General features: G+C 38.1%; 1 protein-coding gene across 1 annotated transcript in view; it reads left to right on the top strand.

Moving 5' to 3' along the window:
- Positions 1-1,286: 1,286 nt before the first annotated feature.
- The window catches only part of LOC127789244 (regulatory-associated protein of TOR 1-like), a 92,680-nt gene continuing 81,819 nt past the window's right edge, over positions 1,287-12,147 (top strand). Inside the window, exon 1 of the mRNA XM_052318083.1 lies at positions 1,287-1,859. Coding sequence (XP_052174043.1) covers positions 1,641-1,859 — 219 coding nt within the window. The 5' untranslated portion in view covers positions 1,287-1,640. The remainder of the gene's footprint in view (positions 1,860-12,147) is intronic.

Consider the following 12,147-nt stretch of genomic DNA (forward strand, 5'->3'; position numbering starts at 1 on the left):
TGCCTTCACTTAGATGTTTATCATCTAATCTGGGTTATGCCCCTGGAACGTTTAATGTTCCAGCCAGGGACTGCTGCGAAGGCAAGGATGTGGCCGGTTGAGGGCCAATGGTGCTTAGTTTGTTAGTCGTTGTAACGTTTGGAGGCTTTAGTATGTATTTCAGGTTGTAAATGAACAGTTGTATAATAGCAATTTTATCATTTGATCTGTAATAAGTATTTTTGCTATGGAAATACAATGGTGTTTTGGTATTAGTGTATCCGCTGCGTTGTGTTAAGACTCGTTTAGTTTAAGATTATTGATCTTAATAGTTAAACGGGCAAGACTGGGGTTCGCGGGGTTTTGTTTCTGCATGTGAAGATTGTTCTTGAAATACCGCGCGTGTGTAACTTAAAGAGAAAAAAAAAGAAATCTCGGGAATACCCTTATAGTGACACGCCTGGCGAGACGGGGTGTTACACATATAAAAAAAATTTAAACTTAAATTTTTGAAATCACCACACGCCACATAATAATTTTTAACAACACTTGTAGATTCCTTTTAATTATCTGGACTTGACTTGGACATGTAATAATTTTAATTTGACGTTTAACTTTTAACCATTATTTGTCAATTAGGTTTGATCTAGATTGCGGTTTGTGCACTACTCTATTTTATTGTCAAATTTTTAGAATTCCATTTAAATTGCTAGATTAAGGTTGATAAGAGAATTTTTGTGAAGCCAAAGTTTGTTTTTGAGCTTAGGCATGAGAAAAAAAAATCACTAATTTTTCAATGAAAAACGTGATAGAAGAGTGGGGCATTATAATTAAATTATTTTTTTAAAAAAAAATCTCCTCATTTTTAATTTAATAATAAATCCAAAAGAAAAGGATGTTACTTGTATGGATATCCAACTGTAAAAAGTTAAAAAGACTCAGTGATGTTATTAAAAAAACATACAAAAGTTTGTGTCCAATCTTGTTAGTATAATTCTAGTCCTGGTTTAGCCTTTGATTAAGGTCTCTAAAATCAGAAATCTAAAGGAAAAGTGTCACTTCAGGAAAACATTGGTAAATGATTTGAATGCTCATACCTAAATTAGAACTCAGAATAGATAATTTCATCATTTTACCTTTGTCTTAAATAAATATATATTTTCGCAATCGCAATTTGGAGAGGAAACTTCACTAACTCTCTTAATCGCACTTGTTCATTTTTTCGTTGAAAAAAAAAAGGAAAAGAAAAAGGCGAGTAAGTAATTTGGGATCCTCTTTTTGGGGGCTCTGCCTGCCGTACTCCTCCCCCCCCCCCCCCCCCTCTCTCCCTCTCTCCCATGTGCGCCTCCATCCCGTTCGTCTTCTGCTCGTTCGATGCCTAGGGTTTTCGGAGCAGCCTCTTTCCAGGTTTTCTGGTGTTTCAGGAGCTGGATTCACCATCCTTTTTAAGAAGAATCCCCATCTGCCACCGCCTTTGTTGATTAGATTTTGGGTGGCTTGTTTCTCAGTCATCGGCCAGCCTAAAGCTGCGATTTTCGATCTTCGGGGCTGGGGTGAGCTCTTGCTGTGTGTGTTCTTGCGATACGGTTTGATTAGGGCAGGGGTTTCATAGTTTTGTGTGTTCGTGGGTGTGGCGTGACTGAGGGAAACTTGAAATTTTGATGGCATTGGGGGATTTGATTGGTCAGAGAAGAGATAGGGATTCTGAGACCGCAAGCAGTAGTTACGGCAATGCCGCTGCCGCTACTACTGCTACGAGCTTGGCGTATTTGCCGCCGACTGTCGTTTTGTATGAGCTCAGACATGAAGCTTTCGAGGACTGTGTTCCATCCGGTCCTTCTGGTAGTGGCTTGGTCTCAAAATGGCGGCCTAAGGACCGAGTAAGCTCCTCACACTTTTGCTGCTTTCTCTGTTTGGATTCTTAATCTATTTTGATACTTTATTTTTTGGTGTTCTTTTGGTTTAAAGTGTTGTACTGCTGCTAACCCTAGTTACTTGTACTGCTTATACTCTCTTAAATCTTGAGAAAATTTATGAACTGGATCAAAACCTTATCACAGGAAACTACTGTTTGGTGCTGGCTTAGCTATTCTGTAATTCTCTCTGTAATCTAGCAGATGCTGTAACTGCTATCACTTAACCAACTTCTGCAAAAATGTTGGGTTGTTAGGTGTTCTGGCAATTTTCCGGCTAGTTTCTACATGCCAATGTTTGGACGACAGTTCGATCTGACATGGCTTGGTAGATTTAGTCTTTGTAGCAGTTTTGGTACAAAGGTTGATTTTTTATTGCCTGTACCAAGGAATTCTTTTTGCATTTGCTTGACATCTAGTCTTTTAATGGAAGGGAAACAGATTATCTCCTTGTGAATTCACATAGTAATATTCCGTGTAGCCATACTGAATTTGAAATCAAAAGTGGGACTAATACAAATGCATTATCACTCAACACAATGATAGAACTTTTCTCATGACTAATTGTCCACCGTGACATGGACTTAAGGGTTGAATCTATTAGCTTACTCTCTCTTACGTAGACTTCTCCTCTATTAGAGATGAATTTTTTCTGGGCAGGAAAACATGCACGCTTAGAAGAAGTATGAATACTTGTCACACATGAAGGTTCCTTCTGGCGGTGGGCATTTATATCCATTGGACAATTTTTTAAATGTGTCTGGTACTGGTCCAAATGTGTCATATTATAATTTTAGGGTAAATTACAAAAAAAATACTGAACTTGCAGCTTAGTTTCAATTTTAGATTGAACTTTTAAAATTTTCAATTCACACACCAAAACTTATCTTTTTGTTCCAATTCTAAAATGCCATTAGGCCATTAGTGTCTGTTAATTTTGATTGTTAAAATGATGATGTGGCATCAAGAAAGTGCTAACTAGACAACGAGGTGGCAACTAATTTCTTTACAGTGAATTACAATTCATCCTCTAATGTCTTTACCTTTCTCTCTCTGCAGTAAAATACTGCAAATACCACTACACGGCAGTGGTAGTAGCTGGCCACTGTTGCTAACAGCCTCATGGCGCTCTCTCTCCCCCCCCCCCCGGCAACCCCCTGCTCAGCCTTGTCATATCTCAAATCTGACAGGGAGGCTTTTCTGTAATCGAGGAAGAACAGAGAATAGATGGGAAAGACAAACATGAGAAAAAGAGGGAAAGAAGAGAGAAAGAAGAGAGAGATAATTGAAAGAATTAGGAGGGAAAAGATCAGTGGTATTAATCCTCACATGATCCCCATCCTCATTCATTGGTCTTATCTTATTTATAGGAGAGTTACATCTCTAGAGTATTCTCCTAACCACCTCTCTCGACAGTTAGGGCTAAGTGGCCATATGCACTTAGAGTCCTACTAGCCTTAGAATATCAACTAATTACAAGTATATCCTGCCCCTAATTACAGTTATGCCCTCGGGTTGTGATAAGCCTTTCCCATTGTGGGCCACCATCTAGGACTACCCCTCTCAATTTTTCCATTCTCCCTTCCTTTCATTCTCGATCCACTGCCTCAACAATACCATCGCTAGCACCATGGAACCACACTGCCTACCGCCATCATCTCCATCTTCTACTTCTCCCTCTTCTCCGACCACTCTCCATCGCTTTGTTCTATCTCTATTCTCTGGCCTTTCCCCACCGTCTTTCTATTCTCCTCTTGTCATGAAGTCGAGAGACATTGTGACCACTACCCCTAGCACGCATAGTCGCCCATCGCATCTCATATTAGACACTGCTATTAGCACCGATCCCCCTGTTTTTTCAATCTCTCATTGATATTACAAAGAGAGATTCAACAACTAAAAGAAAGATCAATTCTTTGGGATTGAAACTAAGTTGAAAGTTTAGTATTTTTTTATTTTTGTAATTTACCCATATTTTTATGCCTATTTATTATGAAACATTTTAGTCAATTGGGGATATTGATGTCTATCAACCCTGATGTCTATCTATTAAGGGATCTTGACTGTTGATCACTTAGAAGAATTACAACTAGAATAAAAAAAAAAAAACTCATAAAATTTGAAATATAAGTTTAAAGAAACAAGTTAAAAAATTAATTATAAAACAAAAACCTTTTAATTCACATTTATTACTCTGCCCTCTTTAAATATTTTCTTGTTGATAAATAAACATGTGGTAATGGAAACGAAGGGGGTGAACTTTGTACAAGAGAATATATAGGGAACTAGTTGTTCACTACCTATAGACTAGCAAATGATTATCATTCAAGAATTGGAGAAGGACAAACAAAAGGAAGTGTCATTAATCAACCACAAAAGTGAGGATGATAACAAGTGATCCTTTTGGCAAGAAATAGGGATCTCTGTACTTTCGAAAGTTCTACCATTTCTAGTCTTCCATAGACACCACAAAGCACATATCAGAATGGATGACACAAAGTCCTTTGACATGTGAAGGGTGGGTGGCTTTGCTTCCAAGAGCACAAAAAACTAAAACTAGATGGTGGTGTAACGTACTAGATACCTGAAAGGGTGTTGAAGTATGACTAAGGATTAGACATATGGTCACGGGAGAAGAAGGCCGAAGAGAAAGAATTAGATTAAGACTTCTAGAAGATTGGTAGTTAGGGACTGTAACGGTAACCGCTATATGTATAATGCAGTTACTGAGGTTAGTGTCCTTGTAATTGCCGCCCTCTATAGTCTATAAATAGAGGGTCCCAGAGGGGGGGGGGGTGTATTCTCATTCTCTCCTAATCTGTTTTTATTCTATCTTGAGAAAGAGTATGTGTTGTGTATATGTGTGAGAGAGGAAAGTGTTTATTGCTTTGTAATCTTCGGGTAGGGCAGCTTGGTAATAGGGTTGTGAGTGTAATCTGTGCATGTAATCTTGGTTTTCTGGTTTCAAGATAGTGAAGAACGAGATCATCCTAGTCTGGATGTAGGTTCTTGGTAATAGGGTTGTATTGTTTTCTTGTATTCTACTTTTTGTCATATCCATGTGTGAGAGATTGTATCCATCTTGAGGGAGATTTGAGTGTGAGTGTGGATGGGAATTGTTACAAAGGGAAAAAGCAAGCACCAAAACGTTGCATATGATTGGATAGGGGAGCAGAAGGTGATTCAACGGTTCACCATTGATTTACACGTACGAGACCAATCTCTAATAGCTTTTCCTTATCTTTTCAGGTTATTAGTAGTGAGTGTAGCTCCAAAAATTGTAGTAGTGCTTTAATTCCACATTGCTTTTATTGGAAAATTAGAGTTCTCTTTGGTACACAAGCATCATAGTAATAGCTGGCAGGGAATCTCACCTCTTGTGAAGGGTGCCAATCCATTTGTCTATCCCTGCCCTATGTTAGTATCTCTTGTGATTGAGCTAAGCAAAGTTCACAAAGGTCAATTTTTAAAGGGTAAATTACCCAAAAAAAAAAAAAAATACTGAACTTTTAAGTTGTTACAACTTTTAATTTTTGCAATTCACTAATTGAACTTTTAGATTTGTTACAATTTTATAACTAACTTTTTATTTTTAATTCACTAACTGCACATACAAGTTTGTGACAGTCATAAAATGTTGTTAGAAAAAAATTAGCTTTAACCTTTATCTCAAAAAAAAACAGAACTGAACATAAAAACACACAAAACTTAGAAACAAGTTATATCACTGTCCATGCATTGTTTTGTTTGTTTATGTTTCATGATAAAAGCTAAGGGTTTCTAATGAGGTTATATGATGGTTACAGACTTGTAAGTTTAGTTAGTAAATTTCAAAAACTAAAAATTAGTTATAAATTGTAACAAAACTAGAAGTTCAGTTGGTGAATTGCAAAAATTAAAAGTTCATTATAAATTGTAACAAACTTGTGTCAAGCCTCGAATTTGAGGCTTGGCTAATTCTGGAAATTGTAGAACAGAGAAGAAAATGGAGGGAGACTTAGAGAGGGAAATAATTTAAAGGGAAAGAACCAATCCCTTCATTGATGATTCTCGTCCTCCTATGGCCTTTTATAGGCTAGTACCCTTGGTTTGTTAGGCGTAACTGAATAGGTACAAGTAGCTTAAGCAGTAACCGCTTAGTACAATGACTTATGCATCTATAGGTTTTCCCATGCCTGAGGCTTCTTGTAACACCCCACCTTCTTGGGCGTGTTATAACTTAGGAAATTTCGGTTTATATATTTTTTTTGAATCATGCTAGATGTACATCATTTTTGTACATCTTGGGCTACACAAAAGGGTATTATGACCAAAATACCCCTCGCCTCCATGTGCCTCACGCGCCTCTATGCGCCTCATGAGGGACATTTTTGTCATTGGTACACCTTTGTGTAGCCCAAGGTGTACACAAAGGTGTACCAATAGCATTATTCATTTTTTTTCTCTAATAATCAAACTCATCATGGTACAAACTCTCAAAATTTTCCATCTACCTATCTAGCATGAAAAATTATCATACATCATATACACTAGACTAGGTATTTTATCATTAGCGAAAGTAAGAATCAAACCTAACATTAACATTTGTCATAAATTAGATCATACATCGTTGACTTTCAAAACATTCATAATTCCAACTAGCAGAAACTTAAATACATAAATTTCATAATCATAAATATTATGCACTTGTTAAGTGTCGTCACATGCTTCTTCCATGTCTGCTTCTGTTACATCTTTTTTTAGAACGTTTGAATATTCTAGGGGCCATAGGCCGAGTTAGATGATGAATCATTTTAGTAAGGGTACAATAAACATATTTCGTGCATGGATGCATGATGAAAAATATCCTCATTCCTTTCGTTTGAGCCGACTGTACCTTAATACTGCTCCCCATTTTTTACAATCTCCTTACTAGGTTAAGGTGTATGGGTGCACCCTTGGTAGAGCAGTGATGTCGGCCCGTACTCTCAAACATATGCGGTGCATGATCAATAATATCATCGTGAGCATATGCATATTTCATCATCATGACATGTAAATGCAATTTACATGATATATAGCATAACATGGCATGTTAATATGATAAAACCATTTACATAAGTCAGGTTTAGGGTAAAACCACTTTCAAGTCATAACCATTTGCATGAAATAAAATTCAGTCTTGGTAAAACCACTCACATTTACAACTCACCGAAACCTCGAAATGCGCATTGACCTCAATTAACGTGCCGAGCCCTAATAATCACACTCTTGACCAAACCTTGATGCCTCAATGATCCTTGGTCATCACATTTATTCTAGAATTTCAATCATAGTTCTGAAAGGCGCGAGGCGCAAAGGGTCCTAGAGCATGAGGCACGAGGTGAGGCGCGCCTTTGCGAAGTGAGGTGCACCTTTTAGAAAAAAAACTTAAAATCTTATAAAATCATAAAAAACTATCAAATTATCTATAATAACACATACATATCATTAATGATTCATTATCTTCAAATTCTAAACTAACATCATCAAAGTTGATTCATTCATCATGCAAATTCTAAACTAGAAACATCATTAAAGTTCAAACTTAAAGTCTCAAACTCAAACAAGTACCAATCATCATGCAAAGTTCTAAACAAACATATAAACACTATAAGTCCACAATCCATAAAGAAGTTTTAATCAATCATCATTAAGGAGATCATCAACATCAAGGTCAATATCTTTATCATCCCCTTCAATCACCCCTTCATCTCCTTCTTCCTGTCCCAATTCTTCTCCTTCTTCCAAGTCTTCATCATCTTCGGTCTTTGTCTCACTTTCCTCCTCCTCTTCAGTCACCTGAGTTACTTGTCGCTTTGAAGTCGAAGCTGAAGTTGAACACGATTGTGATCGATTTTGTTTAATACATTGGGTCTTTTCCTACTTTGAGGCAGCTCCTCCTCCTCCTTCTCATCATACCTTTCACCAAATTGAAAATCATCTAATGGTGCCATATTTCGCTCATCCCTGTTATTCTTCTTCTTTTGCATGTACTCTCCAATCTCTTGTTTTATTGATGGAGGATATTTTGGACAAGTTTTAGTACTCTCCACAATCAATAAACACTACAAGTCCACAATCAAGAAAATGTTTTCATTTTGAAAAATGCTATTTTTCTAAGTCTAGAAGATTAGCACATTATAAGGAGACATATAAGAAAATGTTTTCATTTTGAAAAACTATATTCCGATATTTTGATAGCTAATATTCATTGTTGTTAAAATGATTTTTAATGAATTTTTCAAGAAATAGTAGGTATGTATTTTGGGGGTGATAAAATCGCTAAATCCTGAGTTTGTACTAAAACCAAAATTCTATTTTCTTATTGTTATGGATTTTGATTTTTTAGATATTTTTATTGAATCCAAATGGGGGGTACTTTCTTATTTACATTTATGTATTAAAGTAAATGGAAGATAAAATATAAATAAAAGAAAATATGGACATTTACTTAAACTAAAAAAATGTAAATATGTTGTAATGTATACATGCTGGAATTGAGAAGAGGGGTGGAATTGGGCTGCCTAGGTTTTAATTAAAACCTAGGTTTCATGAGGCGCACCTTTCGCCTTGGCGCCTCACCGTGCAAGGCGAGCACCTAATTGAAATCGCCTCGGCTTGGCCCAGGCGAGGCGCTGAACTGGCGCCTTGCGCCTAGGCGAGCGCCTTTAACAACTATGATTTCAATATCATATTTTTTCCAAATTTTTCTCTAATTTTCTCCTCGATAAATTCAAAATAAATATTCTCCAAATATTTCTCCACAACAAATCATAAAATATTTTTCTAAAAAATAATAACAAAATTTCAAAAATTACGTATGCTCTACGCGCCCTGCGCATGATCTGAGAGTAAGGCTGGCGCGTGTGCTACACTCGCCGATCGTTTTCAACCTCTTGTCGGTCGTTGTCAATGCTCCGATGCCTGATCTTTTTGCACCACTTCGAAGCCCACTTTAAGTCGGTCCTGATGGTACTAACCTTGGCCCGAAAACACCACCGGAGGTGCCCTAAATCGGCTAAAATCAGTCCGACTTCGACGAGCTTCGAGTTTTTCGGTGATCCTTCGAATCTCACTCAAACCAACACGAAATCACTCCAAACTTTCCAGAATTAATCTTTTTAACCCAAGGAACAAAAGCCCTCTATCAAGAACTCTCGATTCACTCTCTAACACGGGCAATTTGAAGTTTAATTCTTGGTGTATTCAGCCACCTCAAACCCTCTCTTTATACCCGATTTTGGAGCCAAAACGAGCCATACCTAGTCTAATCCAAGCCTTTAATGCCTGATACGACCTTACCCAGCCTCAAATCGTGATGATTTGTCATGAAACCTTTTCCTTAATTTCCGGCGAGTCTCGACCATGCCTTGCTGTACTCCGTCCAATAATGGCCATACTCGGCCATTTCTCGACCCATACCCTACCCAATCGACTCCCCATGCCTTGGAGCCCATTTTCGAGCCTTTGCACGACCCCCATGACGTCGACCGGAGGCTGGCCGGCAGTGGCAGTAACATGGTCGGTGGTGGCCATGGCTTCTTTTTGAAATTTTACACTTTGACCCCCTTAATTTTTTGAATCTCTTTTAGGCCTTTCCATGTAGCGTATTGAGTTCCTGAAAATTCCAAAACGAACCTTAGAATTTCCTCTTTCACATTTTATTCTCCGAGTTTCGTTTTACCACTTTTTGGCCAAGATTCAAAAATTACACTTAGGCCCGAAATTATGCAAAATCACGTTTGATCGTGAATCTTTTCGTTTTACCCCGATCCTTCTTCAGGGTTGTTCCTTATGCAACACTTAAATCCTTTCGGGGTTTTGTTGCCTTTTCGGAAGTATCTTACGATGATTTGGTTTTCTAGGCTGTTTCGTAGCTGTATCGAAAACAGTTTCCGATTTGATTTCTTTTGATGTAAAAAATCCTATCTTGAAACGCTTGTCATTGATATCTCTTTCTTTTTAGACATATATGTTTCGGAGTATTCCTTTCCATCGATTTGGCTATTTAAGATCTTTAAATTGACTCCTAGATTTTCTTAACGTCACGAATTATGCCATATTTCACAAAATAATGACATTTATTTATTTAAACTTGGGATATTACACTTCTGGCCAAACTCCTCATGTTGTTTGCCTTCAACTGAGAATGCAACATTCTTTTGCTACAATTGCGACCTTGTTTGTTTCATGTATGCACTGCTCCCAGACCTCACGAGCAGGATGTCCCCTTGAAAATGCAGCATTCTTTTGTTGCGATTGAGACTCCAATGGTCTCGTGCATACACTACTTCCCATGGTAGACTTCTCATGAGCAGGATAAGTCGAATGCCAATAAACATGAGCTCTGTACATCCTTAATCCCCCAACTTCCGTTTGGTATCTGCTTGACAGCCGTTGCCTAGGATAAACGATCACCTCTCATAGTCAGTGATCTTCAATTTTCCAGTAAAATGAGCCGCCTACTGGTGATAAATCCAATTCCACCTCTGGTCTTGCTTGCTGCAACAGTCTTCGATACTCGCCACAAAGAGCCCCCGTTCTTCATTGCCCTTTCAATTCGAACAAGGCTAACCAGATTTCCAACTAGAATGTTTTCCCTTTTCTCACAGCCTAGAATTCGATAGAAGTCATCACTTGTGGAATTCTATTTACTTATTCGTTGTTAGGAATCGTTGGACTTCTAATCGGAATCTCCTTAATCACTACTCAATTAGTTTCGATAATGGTTGAGGTTGCCTTCTTGAATCGCGATTGCAGCAACTCGGAAACAACAATGAATCAAACTGTTGTTCTGCCTTCCCAGTTGAACCTTCCGCCTTTCCTCCACAATTCAAATCGGAAGTCCATAGTGCTTCCTGTGAGTTCTTCAGTTCCGTTGCAACCTTCTGAAAATTAATTGACTTTGAAACAGCAGCTATGCTCTGCCTAATTGAGAATTGATCTCCTCTCAATTCAACAACCTTTGATCTGTTTCCCTAGATTGCTGCTATGAATCGCCTATCACATTAATTGACTCTGTTGCTCCGAATCACCATTGTTCACCTTCATAAATCACCATTGCTCCAAAAATCGAACAACCTTCCAGATCGTCGGAATTCCCCATTGGAATCGTTTGGGCTGCTCGCCTTTCTTGAGCGAATGTGAAGCAACCACGGGATTCTCTGAAATTGAGAATTGATAGCTGTGGATAGCTACAATTTATCAAATTCACGTAGTAGTTGAACATCGGTGCTTGTAGCTGGGGACCGTTGCTAGGAATTCGGAATTTGCACAAGCCATAGTGAACAAAGGCTAAGGATGTTCACAGAATTGGCCGGGGTTCTTCGCCTTTCAATTGTCGAAATAGGAGTATCGTATCTCATAGCCGAACCTGTTGTACCAATTCCCTCCTCGTGTGTCGGAATCAAATTCTGAGATTCAACTAGTCTCATCCTTCAAAATCGCTTACACATCGCTTAATAGCTTATGTTGAATCAATAGTCAGAGTTGCAGCTAGGAGATTGCCTCTAGCATTGCTTTCCAAAGGGATTGGCTTTGATCGCAACAGTCTCGTTTTGCTGACTCACCTTACTTGAAGCTTTCAAGCCACCATAATTCCGACACTGAGATCACTTCTATAAACTGCCTACCTCCGTCGCGATCTACAAACTCTATTTCAAATCTGGTTGGATTACTTCCAAATATGATCGGATGCTATTGGATTTCCGAACTCATAGTCGAGGAACGACTGCTCTGATACTAATTTGTCATGAACCTAAGGTTAGCCTAGGGTTGGATTGGGAATCGAAAGAATCCGATAGAAGTAAGACCGAGAACAAAATGATTGGAGAGGGAAATTGGACAGAAATGGGGAAAGAAATTAGATAGAAATGAGGGAGAATTGTATAGAGAAACGAGAGGGAGATTGGGAGAGAAATCTAGAGAGAGAAATAAGAATATTCAATTAGCCTCCCAGCATTGCACATGCACCCATGTGCAGTTACAACAGTGACCATAACTGCTTATAGCTAAAACAAATATCTATAACAAAAAAAGGAAAGGAAATTACAAAATATGATAATGCATGTAAGTTAAATACTATTATATTTTTCTACTCTATCCTTGGGGATCCTCGGGGTTATGACAAGTAGCTCTTGTTATACCACCACTGGGCTAGGGATAGCCATTTATTCCAGCTCTTGGGATTGGCAAAACACATGCATCTCAAATAGGATTCTAGGCACTAGTTGAC

Source organism: Diospyros lotus, chromosome 13 (assembly GCF_014633365.1).
Source record: "Diospyros lotus cultivar Yz01 chromosome 13, ASM1463336v1, whole genome shotgun sequence".
NCBI lineage: Eukaryota > Viridiplantae > Streptophyta > Magnoliopsida > Ericales > Ebenaceae > Diospyros > Diospyros lotus.